Source organism: Elephantulus edwardii, unplaced genomic scaffold, assembly GCF_000299155.1.
Source record: "Elephantulus edwardii isolate Elephantulus edwardi_28Jun2011 unplaced genomic scaffold, EleEdw1.0 scaffold00192, whole genome shotgun sequence".
In the NCBI taxonomy this organism is placed as follows: domain Eukaryota; kingdom Metazoa; phylum Chordata; class Mammalia; order Macroscelidea; family Macroscelididae; genus Elephantulus; species Elephantulus edwardii.
In genome coordinates this window covers 1300099-1317280 of record NW_006399942.1, presented here as the reverse complement: position 1 = coordinate 1317280, position 17182 = coordinate 1300099, and the positions used below count along the sequence as shown (strand labels likewise).

At 36.4% G+C, this 17182-nt stretch overlaps 1 protein-coding gene across 1 annotated transcript in view; it reads left to right on the top strand.

Annotated features, from left to right (window-relative positions):
- SULT1B1 (sulfotransferase family, cytosolic, 1B, member 1) overlaps positions 1-17182 on the top strand; it is a 48304-nt gene that overhangs the window by 3332 nt on the left and 27790 nt on the right. Inside the window, exon 3 of the mRNA XM_006896820.1 lies at positions 6886-6983. Within this exon, the coding sequence (XP_006896882.1) occupies positions 6886-6983 (98 nt within the window). The remainder of the gene's footprint in view (positions 1-6885; positions 6984-17182) is intronic.

Below are 17182 nucleotides of genomic sequence, written 5' to 3'. Positions count from 1 at the left end.
CATATCATAGTCAAATTTGCCAGAACCAAAGACAAGGAGAGAATTCTGAAAGTACCTCTACAATCCTGAAGGCACGCAGTTCAAATTCACCCACTACTCTGTGGGAGGATGGGCAATCTCCTCCAATGTGATTAATTGCCCCTGAGATTCCACTGAAAGGATGGATATATCTTGGTTCTTACTTGATGGTATACAACAACAACAAAAAAAACTTAGATGAGCAAATAGATTAAATGCTGATTTCTCAGCAGAAACCATGTAAGCAAAATCACAGTGGTAAACGTATATTTAATACTCAAAGAACACTATTTTCAACCAAGAATATTGTACCCAGAAAAACTGTCTATCAGACAGGATAGACAGATCAAGATATTCTTAGAAAGAAGAAACTAAGGGACTTTGTAAAATAAGACCAATGTTGTAGGAAATAATGAAGGAAGTCCTTCTCACAGAGCCACCAGGAAAGGCAGATGACTCAAAGTAGCCAGCAACAATACAAAAATGAACCCAACAAAATGATAGCAATAAAACCTTGACTCTCAATAATTACATGGTCTATGAGTGGTTTAAATGGGCCAGTGAAAAGAAACAGAGTAGTAGATTGGATAAATGACAAAACCCATCAATTTACTGTCTACAAGAGACACATTTAAAAAGTGACGGTAAAGACAGACTAAAAGTCAAGTGGTAGGAGGAAGAAACACAAAGCAAACAGTAACCAGGAAAAAAACAAACAATCCGAATAGTAGCAGTGTTGTTGTTGTTGTTGTTGTTAAGTGCTGTCGAGTCCAGGCGACTCATAGTGACCCTATGAAGAAGAGTCCTCAGCGCTTGTGTGTCTTTCATCCTCTCTCCAGGTTCATAGGGTTTCCAGAGGCAAGCTGTTATGGAAGTTGATGCCACTCCTCCATCCAAGCTTGTTTTAATTGGGGAGCTCCACCCCACTCTCTGCCTGCATTGGGTAACCCAGCCATTAACGCATTTGACACATTAGTGTCACAGAGTAGCAATATTAATCTCTGATAAAATGGATTTCAGTATCTATCACAAAACTATCACAAAGGACAAGGAAGAACACTATATAATGCTTAGAGTGTCACTAGAACAAGAGAACATAACCATCATAAGCATCTATGCACAAAATGATAGAACTGAAAAATACACAAAGCAAATGTTAACAGAACTAAATAAAGAAATAAACAATACCACTATAGTAGTAAGAGACTTCAAAATGCCACTCTTAAGATAAGATAGGACTATAAGAAAGAAACTCAACAAAGATACTGAAGAACTAAACCACACAATCAACCAACTTGATCTCATAAATATATAAAGGCTAATGCATCCCCTCCCCCGAAAAAAAAGATCAATACACATACTTCTCCAGAACACATGGAACATTCTCCAGAATAGAACATATTTTAGGTTGCAAAGCAAGCCACAATAAATTAGAAAGCATAGAAATAATACAAACCATTTTCTCAGTGTTACAAAATGAGAAATCAACAAGAGTTAAAAAGAGGAGGGAAAATACACCTGGAAGCTGAACACTGTCCTACTTGAATATGTGTGGGTAATAGAATAAATAAAAAAGAAATTTAAAAAAATGAAAAAATTTCTTGAAACAAATGAGAATAAAAACACAATTTACCGAGCCTGTTCCTGAGATGGATTTGAAATTTGAGTGGGATAGGCTTAAGGTCAAATTTTGATTCCTGCAGATTTGATTTTATTTTCTTCAACTCAGGCTGGGTTTAGAAGAGACAGCAATACTAGAGGTATTAAAGCTAATGTTAATCTTGGCAGAGAGCAGAGAGTATGTCTATCTGTGGGATGTCTATCTGTGCTTCATTGACTGTTCAAAGACTTTTGTTTGTGTGGCTCACAACAAACTGTGGCTGACTCTAAGAGGAATGGGAATCCCAGAACACTTGATTGTGCTTATGTGAAACCTATACTTGGACCAAGAGGCAGTTGTCAGAAAAGAACAAGGAGACACTCCATGGTTAAAAATCAAGAAGGGTATCCAAAAGGATGTATTTTGTCTTCACACCTTTTCAATCTATATGCAGAAGAGATCATCCGAGTCGCTGGGCTGTATGAGGAGGAACACTCCCAGAGTCTTTATATGAAGGAAGCATGAACATAATAACAAAACAAGGCAAAGATATTACCAAGAAAGAAAACTACAGACCAGTATCTCTCACTAATATAGATGCAAAAATTCATAACAAAATCCTAGCCAATAGAATCCAAAAGCACATAAAAAATTAATTCACCATGACCAAGTGGAATTCATAACAGGCATGCAAGGGTGGTTCAACATAAGAAAAATAATCAATGTAATTGTAATTCACCATATTAACAAAGCAAGTAACCATATCATTTTAGCAATTAATGCAGAAAAGACATTTGATAAAATCCAATATCCCTTCCTGATAAAGACACTTAGCAAAATTGGAATTGAAGGGAATTTCCTCAACATGTGAAAAGTATATATAAAAAAACCAAGAGCCAACATCATTCTCAATGGAGATTTTCTAAAAGCGAACAGGGATCAGACAAGGATGACCACTGTTACTACTTCTAGTCAACATTGTATTGGAATTGCTTGTTAGGACAATAAACCAAGAGAAGGAAATAAAGATAGGCAAAGAGATGGTAAACTATCTCTATATGCAGATAATATGATAGGGTACAGAGAAAACACCAAAGATTCAACAAAAACAACTATTAGGGTTAGTACACCAATTTAGTAGAGTGGTAGGATATAAGATCAATATCCAAAACATCCTTTATAGTAACAAAGAGAGCTCAAAGAATGAAACAAAGACAAAAGTAATACCATTTACAATAGCTAACCAGATTGAGACACATGGGAATGAACCTAATTAGAGATACAAAAACCCTATACAAAGAAAACTATAGAATATTCTGCATGACACAATAAAAGATCTAAGGAAATGGGAAAATGTGCTTTGTTAATGGATAAGAAGACTCAATATTGTGAAAATGACAATCCTTGACCAGTCCTTGGAGAAGGACATCATCCTTGGGAGGATGGAGGGACAGCACAGGAGGGGAAGGCCCTCTATGAGGTGGATTGATTCAGTGACTGAGATAATCGGGATGGGAGTGTCAGAGATAGTACGATTGGCACAATACAGAGCAGAGTTTAGGGCTGTTGTACATAGGGTCGCTATGAGTCGCAAGCGACTCGACGGCACATAACAACAACAACAACTAAAAGCAATTTACATGTTCAACATTATCTCAATACAGATATCAAATTCATTTTTCAAGAATATTGAAGGGGAAATTGTCAAGTTTATTTTAAGAGACTCCAAATAAGTAAAACACTTTTGAGAGACAAAAGTGAAGTGGGAAGCATAGCATTCACTGACCTCAACACCTGTTATACAGTGGTAGTAACCAAAACAGCATGGTGCTGGTACAATGATAAGCACATAAACCAAAGGAACAGTATTGAGAATCCAAAAATAGACCCAGCTGTCTATGGTCAACTAATATTAGACAAGGAAATTAAAACTATCAAATGGGGAAATGACAATTTCTTAAACAAATGGTGCTGGCAAAATTGGACTCTGAGAAGAATGGGAATCCCAGAACATTTGATTGTGCTAATGCAAAACCTATGCTTGGACCAAGAGGCAGTCATCAGAACAGAACAAGGAGACAGTACATGGTTCAATATCAAGAAGGGGGTCCTTCAGGGATGTATTTTGTCTCCATAACTTTTCAATCTGTATGCAGAACAGATCATTCGAGACACTGGGCTGTACGAGGAGGAATGTGGTATCAGGATTGGTGGAAGAACCATCAACATCCTGCATTATGCAGATGACACAGCCCTGCTTGCTGAAACTGAGGAAACCTGAAGCGCTTACTGCAGAAGGTCAAGGATTACAGTCTTCAATATGGATAGAAGCTCAACATCAAGAAGACAGAGAGTCTCACCACTGGGCCAATTGGCAGCATCAGTATGGATTGTGAAGAGATTGAGATAGTTTACAGTTTTAGTTTACTTGGTTCCACAGTCAACACTCTTGGTAACAGCAGTCAGGAAATCAGGAGATGAATTGCATTGGGCAAGTCAGCTGTGAGGGACCTCTCAAGAGTGCTAAAGAGCAACCATGTCAGGCTGGAGACTAAGGTGCACCTGATCCAGGATATAATCTTTGCAATTATGTGCTATGCATCGGAGAGTTGGACAGTGAATAGGGATGATAGAGAATTGATGCCTTTGAGTCGTGGTGCTGGAGAAGAGTGTTGAATATACCATGGACTTCTAGGAGAACAAACAGGTTTGTCCTGGAGAGGGTGAAGCCAGAATGCTCCTTGGAGTCAGGATTCTGAAGCTTCATCTGTCTGACATATTTTGGGCATGTTGCAAGGAGGGACTGCTCCTTGGAGAGGGACATCATGTTTGGGAGAGTGGAAGGACGGCACAGGAGAGGTAGACCCTCGATGAGATGGATTGATTCTGTGAGTGGAGTGATGGGAATAAGTGTGATTGAGAAGGCGAGGTTGGCACAGGATAGAGTGGCATTTAGGGCTCTTGTACATAGGGTTGCTATGAGTCACAAGTGACTCAATGGCACATAACAACAACAACCTGTAAAAAGTTGAAACAGGATCCTAATTCACACTATGCACAAAAATCATCTCAAGATTGACCTGGGAGTAAAGCTCAAAACCATAAACTTCATATTAGACAAACTGAGATCAAGCTTAGAAACGCTAGTCCAAAGTATAAAGAGACTGCCATATACAGCCAGAAATGCACAATATGAAGAGGACAAAATTGATTAATGAGACCTTCTAAAGATTAAATCCATGTGTCCATTAAAAACCTTTTCCAACAGTATGAGAATAAAGCTTAACTACTGTGAACAAAAAATTGGCAATGCTGTCTCAAACAAGAGTTTCATAATGAAAGATGTATAACACAATTAACAAATAAGCAAAAAACAAGGAAAGAATTTTTTACATAGGAAATATTCAGATGGCAAACAAACACGTGAAGAATCGGCCAAATAAGAGAGATGCAAAGCAAAACCACAATAAAATAATATCTCAATTCAGTAACAATGGCAAAGCTTAACAGGACAGAAAGTAATAATGTTGGTGAGGATATGCTGAGACAGGAAGCCTTATATATTGTTAGTGGGATTGTAGAGTGGTACAACCAATCAGGAAGGCAGTTTGGTGCTGATCATAGAAATTCCATATGACCCTGATTGGAATATACCCTGAGAAAATGAGAACTGACACTAAAATGGAGAATTATTCATCAATATTCATAGCAGCGTTATTCACCATTGCAAGAATATGGAAATAGCCCAGATGTTCAACCACAAATGAATGGATTGAGAAATTATGATACACTCACACAATGGAATACTACACAGTACACAGGAGCAATGATTTTGTAAATTAGTATCTAACTTGAGAGGGACTGGAAAACAATTATGGGAAGGGAACTAACCTCAGTCTCTTAAGGGCAAATACTGTATTATATTATTATTGTAGAATGAGTATGAGGTATGAGGATGCAAAATGGAGAAGGTGGAAGCAGAGGGGTCAGGATTAGCAAGGGGAGTGTGTGTGTGTGTGTGTGTGTGTGTGTGTGTGTGTGTAAAAGGATCATACAATTTGATTGGTTGGGTGGGTGAAGGAAATGGGAATGTTTCCATTTAAAAAACGATGTATTCAAACTGTTTAACCGTAATAACAATAACACTACTACTACTACTACTACTACTACTACTACTAAAGACAATGAGATTGGCTCAGGATAGGGCAGCATTCAGAGGTATTGTACATAGGGTTACTATTAGCAGCAGACAATTCAATGACACATAACAATAATAACAACAATGAAATTATCAGGTAAACAGCAATTTTGTTTAGTATCATTATATCCAAAATATTGCAAAAAATTACTGTACAAAATTTGTATTGTGCAAGACATGTAAAAAGGTGCAAATAAACCTCACAAAAAATAAAATCCAACAAACCTGGCACAAGTTATATACAATGTCCAAAGGTGGAAGGGAGACAGTAGGAAGGCTAAGAGTGCCAGTGAGGGAAATCACAGGTTTGCAGAGTTTGATGGCAGAAGGGAAGGTATAAAGAAATTAGGAAAAATCCACTGAAGACCTAAAAAAGATGGAATAATAGTGAGAATTATTAAATTTAGATTACTTTTATAAAATACAATGTATGAGAATGATCATGTGAAATACAATGTGAAAGAACTAATCTGTGAAACAAAGTATATATGAATGATAACACAACACATATGCATTTTGTGTACAAACCATTATAAAAGAAAAATTAAGAGTTGGTATAAAAAGAATCCAAATGAAATTTGCATTTTTATTTTATTTACCTAGCAACTATGTACATGTTAATATTTACTTCTAAATACTAATATTTCTCTCTACTGCCTATTCGTTGGTAAATAAAACAAGCTGCATAGCTATTCTCATGGTTTCCCTACTTTCTATGCATCTGTTGGGTGTCAAGTAATAAGGGAGTCAAGTAAAAAGAAATGGGCACTAAAATGTTACAGTAAACAAATAAGAAAATTAAATAATTGTAAAAAATGTGAATAACAGAGTATTAAATAATCTATAATAATTGTTATACAGAACATTTTAAAAGGGTATTTTTGATAGAAAAATCTTGTATTAGTAACAATGCAAATTATTAAAACCCTTGAAATAGAAAATCAATCTGAATAGAAAGTCAGATAATATTTTATGTTTCTTCAAGTATGTATGGGAATGTTGATTGTGAAGATGATAAATGTATATTCCTTGAAAACTTTATTTATAATGTATATTTATGTTTTAACAGGTATTGATTTATTAGAAAAGACTCCATCACCCAGGCTTGTGAAGACACATTTACCAATTGATCTCCTCCCTAAATCTTTCTGGGAGAACAAATGCAAGGTACACTCTGGAGTGCAGGTCCATTCTTCAATAACATTCTACAAATTTACTTACATTTCAGAAAGTACTCAAGTGTCTTGTCTATCCAAGACAAGGAACACTGAGCTGGGAAATGAAGTCCTTTTTAATTTTTTTTAAAGTTGACAACCTCTTTATAATATTGCTACTTTTATTTCTGAGTTCTTTGCAATTATCCCAGGTTCTCTGATGACTCATCATCAGCATTGAAAGGAAAAATCATGGTTTAAAATTTACAGAATGAAATTGAGATATGGATATATAAGAGAAATTTAGTTCACACAGGAGATAGTTGATAATTTGACTCTGAGAATGAGTACTTGTTATTATGTGTCATCTAGTCACTTACGATTCATAGCAACCCTACGTACAAGATCCCTAAACTCTGCTCTATCCTGTGGCAACCTTATTGTCTCTGACACATCTACCCCCATTATCCCAATGACTGAATCAACCCATCTCATTGAGGGTCTTTCTCTCTTGCTCTGTCCCTCCACCTTCCCAAGCATGATGTACCTCTTCAAGATCCTCCTTGTAACATGTCCAAAATGTGTCAGACAAAGCTTCAGAATCCTTACCTTCAAGGAGCAGCCTGGTTTCACCCTCTCAAGGATGAGCCTATTTTTTTTCTTCTAACAGTCGGTGGTATATTCAACACTCTTTTCCAGCACCACATCTCAAAGACATCAATTCTCTATCATCCCTAGTCATTGTCCAGCTCTCTGACGCATAGCAAGCAATTGTGAAGACTATGGCCTGGATCAGATGCACCTTAGTCTCCAGCCTGACATTATTGCTCTTCAGTACTCGGGAGAGGTCTCTGACAGCCAACTTTTCCAATGCAATATGTTTCTTGATTTCCTGGCTGCTGGTACCAAGTCTGGTGATTGTGGAGCCAAGCAAACACTAGCAATCATGATGTAATGTTCAGTTATTATGGCAGTAGACTGAGAAAGAGAGTTTCAAAAGGAAAGCTATATATAGATCTTGATAGAGAAATATTTAATAATTTGCATTCTTCTATATGTAATATGCATAAAATTAAAATAATAATTGTGTATATAAAATTATATCGTTATAATACCCACAATTATGTACTTCTAAGCTCTGGACCAATAAACAACATCATGATAGATGGAGAAAGGATTGATATTGTCAATGATTTCATCTTACTTGGGTCTACAATTATAGAAATAGCAAGGGCAGCACAGAGATAGCTGTATCTGATTTCCACCAACTCTACAAGGGAGAACTGTCCCCATCAACAACATCCACAACACAAAACAAATTCCCATGAGATCAAACATGTTCCTCATGCTCCTACACTCCTTTCTAATCATTCCAACATAAATCTTACTGCTTCACTGGGTCTGAAATATGTTGTAATAGCTTCCAAATCACACAGAACTATATTAAAGAGGTCAAAAGCTATAATTCAAGGTGATAGCAGATGCAATCATTTACTTAGTACAGTTTCTGACATGTGCTTGCTGGTACCTCAGAATTCAAAGTCTTTAAGCAAGTGTTACAAAGCCCTTAGTCCTGCCAGTTACGATTCTCCCTTCTAGTCCTTAACCCCCTCCCTCAAAACCAAAATAAAACAAACAAACAAAAAAACCAACAAAAATCAGCAAAACTTGGGCAATAAGGTCTTCATTCTGATTCCATTGGGTAGTAGTCCCAAGGCCAGTTCTATCTCATGTCAGGTCTCTGGTTTTCTGCTTTGATTGCCTCTGCTCTCCTTTAGTTTTGGCTGGTTCAAGAATCTCTGGCCCCAAAGGGCACACTACATTCTCTTATTTTTTCTTTGCCAACGATGAGAGTCTCCAAATCTGCTAATGAATCTGCTCAATATAGTGGCTGCAACAGCCAGTCTCCTTGTGGATAGAACACAAGCTGTATTCGCATGTTCCTACCTAATTATATGGCAAAAGGAAAGTCAATGAAAAACCATTTTAAACAATAAACCCTTAACACCACAGAATAACCCCCTGGCTCTTCTAGCCATTAGTCTTCATATTTGAAGAGTTAACATTCCCTTTACAATATACTATTAATGATATTTGTGAAAGCATGTATGTAAGCCAGCAATTTCATAACTCATACCTTAATATTTATTTTGTAACATTTTTATTATTACTATTATTATACTAGTTTATTTAGAAAATTTGAATACAATGTTTTTCATAACATTCTCCCAGTTTCTGATCCTCTTCCACCCATCAAACTGTACAACTCAGTGATTAATCCTCCTTCTCCCTGCACATGCTCATCCCTGTGCTTCCACCCTGACCTCTCTTGGATCTTTATATTCATTCTACAATAATGGTTTATACAGTATTTGTTCTGGTGGGACTGAGTCACTTCACTCCACACAATGCTTTCCAGTCCCTCCCAAGTTAGGTAATAATTTACAAAATAGTTCCTCCTGTGTGCTGCATAGTATTCTATTGTCTGAATGTACCATAATTTCTCAATCCATTCATTGGTTTTTGGACATCTGGGCTGTTTCCATGCTCTTCTGATGGTGAATAACACTGCTATGAACATTGGTATACTAGTATCCTTTTGTCCCTAATTCTCGTATTATCATTTCTTCAGGGTATATTCCAAGTAATGGAATAGCTGGTTTACATGGAATTTCTATGTTCAGCTTTTTGAGGAATTGCCAAACTGCCTTCCAGAATGGTTGTATTATTTTACAATCCCACCAACAATGTAAAAGAGCTCCTTTCTCGCCACAACCTCTCCAACATTTATTACCTACTGCCCTGTTAAATTTTGCCACTAATACTAGAGTGAGATGGTACCTTACTGTGGTTTTGATTTGCATCTCTCTTATTGCCACCGATTTTGAGCATTTCTTCATGTGTCTGTTTTCCATTTGAATATCTTCTTCTGTAAAAATTCTTTCCGTGTCTTTTGCCCATTTTATAATTGAGTTATTCATCTTTTTCTTGTGGAGGCCCAGGAGGATTTTGTAAACTTTCATTTTAAGAGTCTTATCTCAGATGCTATTACCAAATGTTTGTTCCAGGGAAGTAGGTTTTATTTTCACCCCATTGGAAAAAGGTTTTGATGCACACATGGATTTAATCTTTAGAAGGTTCCATTGATCAGTTTTATCCTCTTCAGACTGTGAATTTCTAGCCGTATTTGGCAGTCTCTTTATACTTTGGACTAGCATTTCTAGGTTTGATCCAATTTTGTCTCTTAGGAACATTATAGTTTGGGGCTCTCAGGTCTCTGATCCACCTTTAGGTGATTTTTGTGTATGGTGTGAAATGTGAATCCTATTTCAGCTTTCTGCAGGAGGTAGTCCATTTTTGCCAGCACCATTTGTTGAAAAACTTATCATTTCCCAATTTGATAGTTTTCATTTTCTTGTCTAATATCAGTTGACCATAAATAACTGTGTCTGTTTCTGGTTCTCAATTCTGTTCCATTGGTCTATGTGCCTATCTTTGTTCCAGTACTATGTTGTTTTAGTTACTACTACTATGTAGTAAGTTTTGAGGTCAGTGAGTGCTATGCCTCCCACCTCACTTTTGTTTCTCAGAAGTATTTTGCTTATTTGGCATCTCTTGCATCTCCAAATAAATTCAACAATTTACCTTTCAATCTCTTCGAAAAATGAATTTGGTATCTGGATTAGGATTGCACTGAACATGTGCATTGCTTTTGTTAGGATTGCCATTTTCACAATATTGAGTTTTTCTATCCATGAACAGGACACATTTTTTTCTATTTGTTTAGGTCTTTTATTGTGTCTTGCAGAAATGTTCTACAGTTTACTTTGTATCAGGCTTTGATATTTCTAGTTAGGTTCACTCCCAAGTATCTCAATTTGTGGATGGCTATCGTACATGGTCTTATTCTCTTGATTTCCTTCTCTGAGTTTTCTTTGCTCCTGAAGAGGAATCTTACTTATTTTTGGATATTGATCTTATATCTTACCACTCTATTAAATTGGCAAACTATTCCTAAGAATTGATTTTGTTGAGTCTTTGGGGTTTTGTCTGTACACTATCATATCATCTACATATAGCATCTCTTTGCCAATCTGTATGCCTTTTATTTCCTTCTCTTGTCATATTACCCTAGCAAGCATTTCCAATACAATACTGAATAGGCATGGTGACGTTGGGTGTCCTTGTCTGATCCCTGTTCACAAGAAAAATGGTTTTAGTCTTTGTCAATTGAGAATGATGTTTTGCATGTATACTTTGTTTTGCATGTATACTTTTCACTATGTTGAAGAAATTCCTTTTGATTACAATTTTGCTGAGTGCCTTTATTAGGAAGGGGTGTTGTATTTTGCCAAATGCTTTTTCTGTGTCTACTGCTAAGATGATATGATTCTTGTTATTTACTTTGTTAATATAGTGAATTATGTTGATTGTTTTTCTTATATTGAACTATCCTTGCATACCTGTTCTGAAATCCACTCGGTCATGGTGAATTATTTTTTGATATGCTTTTGGATTCTATTGTCTAGGATTTTGTTAAGGATTTTTGCATCTATATTTATGAGAGATACTGGTCTATATTTTTCTTTACTGGTAAGATCTTGGCCTGGTTTTTGTATTAGGGTTATGCGTGCTTCATAGAATGACTGACTGTGTTTGTTCTTTTTCAATCTTTTTTGGAATAATTTAAGTAGAATTGGTGATAAATCCTCTCTGAATGTTTGGTAGAATTCAGCTGTGCAGATATCTGGACAATGACTTTTCTTACAAGGCAGTATTTTTTGTTACCTTTTCAATTTCTTCTTTTGTGATGACTCTGTTCAAGTATTCTATAACTGTCTTTGTCAGTCTGGGGAAGGGATGCATTTCAAGGAATTTGTCCATTTCCTTTAGGTTTTCAAGCTTATCAGAGTATAGCTTTTTGTAGTATTCTGATATTATTGATTTAATTTCCTCTAATTCTGTTGTGGTATCACCTCTATCATTTCTTAATCAAGTTATCTGTGTCTTCTCTTTCTTTCTTTTTTGTTAAATTTGCCAGTGGTCTGTCAATTTTATTGACCCATTTGAAAAACTAGCTCCTGTCTTATTGGTGGTTTCAACTGTTTTTCTGTTTTCTATCTCACTGATTTCAGCTCTTGTCCTTATAATTTCTTTTCTTCTACAGGTTGTAGGATTAGATTGTTCTTCTTTTTCCATTTGCAGAAATTGTTGAGTTAGATCATCAATTCTTCTATCTTCATTTTTAATGCATGTATCTATTACTGTGAACTGCCCGTTGAAGACTGCCTTTACTGTGTCCCAAAGGTTTTGATAAGTTGTATTTTCATTATCATTTATTTCAAGGAATTTTTAATTTCATTCTTTATTTCTTTTATAACCCTATCATGTTTAGCAGAGAGTTATTTAATTTCCACCTGAGTGGTTTTGTAAGCTTTACTCTCTCTCCCATCGTTAATTTCTAGTTTTATAGCATTGTGTTCTGAGAAACTACTTTGTATTATTTCGATGCTTTTTAATTTTTTGAGGCTTGCTTTGTGTCCTAATATATGATCAAGTCTAAAGAAAGTACCTGAAGCACATAAGAAGAAAGTTTATGGTGTTTTGGTTGGGTGCAGTACCTTGAATACATCCACAAGGTTGAATTATCTGATTGTGTAGTTTAGATCTTGTGTAGTTTAGATCTTCTTCATCTTTGTTAAGTTTCCTTTCAGTTAACCGATCCTTTGGTTATAGTGGTGTGTTGAAATCTCCTATCATTATTGTGGCACTGTCTATTTCTCTCTTCAATTCTGTTAACTGCTGTTTTATATATTTTACAGGTCTATTTTTTGGTGCATAAATGTTGACCAAGGTTATATCTTCTTGATCTATTGTACCTATAATCAGTATGTAATGCACTTCCTTATTTTTGATGGTGGTTTTCATTCTGAAATCTATTTTATCAGAGATTAATATTGTCACTCCTGAACTCTGGAGATTGCCATTTGCTTGGTATGTTTTGCCCAGCCTTTGATTTTGAATCTCTCTTTCTCTTCTTATTTAGATGTGTGTCTTATAGACAACATATAATGGGCTTTGGTTTTTTATCTATTCTGATACTCTTTTTCTCTTAATGGATTCATTTAGTCTGTTCACATTAAGTGTGATTATTGTCAGGCCAGGTTTTATTTTTGCCATGTTTGTGTGTTTTTGTTTGTTTGTTTGCTTGTTTTTTGTTTCTGTTATTTCTGGTTACTGTGGCCCACGTACTTTGATGTCTCTGTGTGTAGGACTTCACTTAAAATTTCTTATAATTTTGGTCTTCTTTTCCCCCAATTCCTTCATTTCCTTCTTTTCTGCAATGAATCGAATTTCTCCTTCATATTTGACGGAGGCTTTGCTGGATCCCTGGTTGACAGTTTTAATCTTTCTACTTTCTTTATTTGGCATCCCATTACCTTTCTGGCTCATATGGTTTCTGCTGAGAAATCTGAACTTTATCTAATTGCTTCCCCTTTGCAAGTAACTTTTTGGTTGTTTTTTTTTTTTTAGGGGGGCTGTTGGTTTTAGAATTCTATCTTTATCTTTTAATTTGGAGAATTTGACTATGCTATATCTTGATGTTTTTCTTTTGGGGGTCTAGTCTATTTGACATTCTCCGTGTTTCTTGAATGTGGATTTCCCCATTCTTCAAAATACTTGGAAAGTTTTCTCCTAGTACTTCTTCCACAATCTTTTTAGTGATTTCCCTGTTATTCCCCTTTTCTGGAATTCCAGTCATACATTTGTTATTCCATTTGATGTTGTCCCACATGGTTCTAATGTTTTCTTCAGTTTCTATGACTCATCTCTGATTTTTCTTCTAGTATGTGTCTAGTGAGGCTCATGTCTTTCAGCTCACTGGCCCTCTATTCCATCTCTTCAGTTCTACGCTTTTATCCTACTGGAATGCTGGACGCTTCTGCCATTTTGATCTTAATATTCTGGATTGCATTTTCCTGCTTTTTTGTTATTTCCACTATTGTGTCGGCTTATACCCTCTCTGTCCTGTGATGATTCTTTTAAGTTCTTGTACCTCTTTGTCTATTCTATCAATTTTTTTCTTCCATCTTTTGTGTTTTTGTCCATAGCTTTTAAAGTTTCTCCTCATCCATATACTTCTTTGGACTGTTGTCTCTGAGATATTTCCTCTCTTATTGACTTACATTATTTCTTCCCACATTTGTATCTTTCCCCATAGCTGATCAAATCACTCTACATCAATATATTTCTTCTGGTTCTCTCTATCTGGTGTATTCATTATGTCTGCTTTTTTTAGGATATGAGTTATTTTGTTTTTCCATGATGTGGATTGCTGCTTTCTTGACGTTATAGGAGTCTTTTCTTAGTAGATATTAGGCTGTTGTAACTATAAAATTACACAGGGTGTAACAATGTTTTGTGAAGCACCTATATAGCCAGTTTATTCCCCAAAGTACCTTAATGACAGAGGAGGAAGCCTGTTGTTCCCTTCTGGGAGTGGCTCCTCAAGCTGCTCAGATCCTCCCTTTTGCTTGAGTTTAAGGGGTCTTTTGTGGTCAAGCTAGACAGCAAATTTTTTTTTCTAAAAAGTACCTACTTAGCTGACTGGAATAGATCCATGGCTTCTGATGACACATACTCATATCTTAAACTTAATAATTAAAAAAGTCAGTCTTTTTTTTTTTATTTCTCTCTCCCTCTTCCTGCTTTCCCTTCTTCTAAATGCAGATCTCTCCAACCAAAAGCTCAAGAAGTATCTCTAAATTCATTAAATGCAAATCTAAAAAGAGTGTTGAGTGGAACTTAATCTTCCCTAGGCTAAGCTCCATGCTTTATACCAAATTCTATTACTTTCATCAAACAAATTTTCGGGCCAAATATTTTTCTTTTAGTATATCTAATTGGCTAACTGGCCAATGTGGTATTTACACTCTTTTTAAATCTACACTATCCAGATTTCTTTATATGACAGATCTAAACATTTTCACAAAGGTGAAACATCAATATTCTATTACCTTAAATCAATAATAACCTTAATAATTTTATAATTTATCTTAATAGCATTTATTTTTACAATATATTTTAACATTATTATACCATGTTTTGTCAAAAAATATGTAGGACAACCACTTGGCCAACTGACTAGGAGAGATCCATATTTGTTCCCATTCCAAAGAAAGGTGACATGCAGAGTATGGAAATTATCAAACAATATAATTGATATCACATGCAAGCAATATTCTTCTAAAGATTATCCAAAAGCAACTAGAATAACACATCAACAGAGAATTTCCAGAAGTGCAGGCTGGCTTAAAAGGGAATCATGGTACTAGGGATATTTTAGCTAATATTAGATGGATCTTGGCTGAAAGCAGGGAGTACCAGAGGAATGCTGATCTGTGTTTCATGGATAATGCAAAGGCTTTTGTGTGGATCACAAAAAACTGTGGCTTACTCTGAGAAGAATGGAAATCTCAGATCACTTGATCATGCTAATGTGAAACCTGTACTTGGACCAGGAGGCAGTCGTCAGAACAGACCAAGGAAACACTACATGGTTCAAAATTGAGAAGGGTGTATGCCAGGAATGTATCCTATCTCCATACCTTGTCAAATTTCTATGCAGAATAGATTATATGGGAGGCTGGGCTGTGTGAGAAGAGTGGCATTAGGATTGGTGGAAGATTCATTAACAATCTGCATTATGCATATGACACAACCATACTTGCTGAAACTGAGGAGAACCTGAAGCATCTGCTGCAGAAGGTCAAGGGCTACAGCCTCCAAAATGGATTGAGGCTCAATATCAAGAAGACAAAAACTGTCACCACTGGGCCAATTGGCAGCATCAGATTGAATGGTGAAGAGATTGAGATTGTTACCAACTTTAGTTTGCTTGACTCCACAGTCAGCACTCTAGACACCAGCAGCCAGGAAATTAAACAACATATTGTGGTAGAAAAGTCTGTTGTTAGAGATTTTTTCCAAAGTACTGAAGAGCAATGTTGTCACTCTGGAGACTAAGGTGCACCTGATACAGGCCATGGTCTTTTCAATCACTGGCTATGCATCAGAAAGCTGGACAATAACAAGGGAGAATTGATTCCTTTGAGTTGTGATGTTGTATTAAATATACCATGGACTGCTAAGAAAATGAACACGTTCATCATGGAGAGATTTAAACCAGGCTGCTCCTTGGAGGCAAAGATTCGGAAGCTTCATCTGACATATTTTGGACACGTAGCAAGGAGGGACTAGTCCTTGGAGAAGGAGATTGTGCTTGGGAGGGTAGAGGGACAGCACAGGAGAGGAAGACCCTCTATGAGGTAGATTGATTTAGTGACTGAAGTAATGGTGTGTTGGAGACAGTGAAATTGGCACAGGATAAAACAGGGTTTAGGGCTGTTGTTCATAGGGTAGCTATGAGTCGAAAGAGACTCAATGGCACTTAACAACAACAACAACACATAGAAGCAGGGCTTTATGAGAAATGTGGCATCAGGCTTGGAGGAAGACTCATCAACAACCCATGTTATGCAGATAACACAACCTTGCTTGTTGAAACTGAGGTGTATCTGAAACGCTTGCTGCAGACAGTCAAGGATTGAAGCCTTCAATAGGATTGAATCTCAACATCAAGACAACAAAGATTCCCACCCTGGACCAATTGGCAGCACCATGTTAGATGGAACAGAGATTGAGGTTGTTAACAATTATAGCTTTCTCAGTTCCACAATCAACACTCTTAGAACCAGCAGTCAGGAAATCAAAATATGAATTGCACTGGGAAAATCTGCCATCAGGAATCTCTCCAGAGGGCTGAAAAGCAATGATGTCAGTCTAGAGACTAAGGTGCACATAATTCAGTCCATGGTCTTCACAATTACTTCCTATGAAACAAAGAGTTGGACAATGACTAAAGATGACAGAAGAAAAATTGATGCCTTTGAGTTTTGGTGGTGGTGAATATACCATGGACTACTAAGGAAACAAATAGTTCTGCCTTGGAGAGGGTGAAACCACGTTTTTCTTTGGATGCTAGGCAAATTGATCTCTTTCATAGGGTCGTTACTTCTAAACAGCACTTAACAACAATAACTCCAACATGGAGAGATATCAGTTAGCCTAGTTGAGAGAAAGTGATGTTACCAAGCCAAGGGTGGGTGACTTCTGACCCGCGGCCCTCAGGCCTGTTTTTCATTGTTTTTT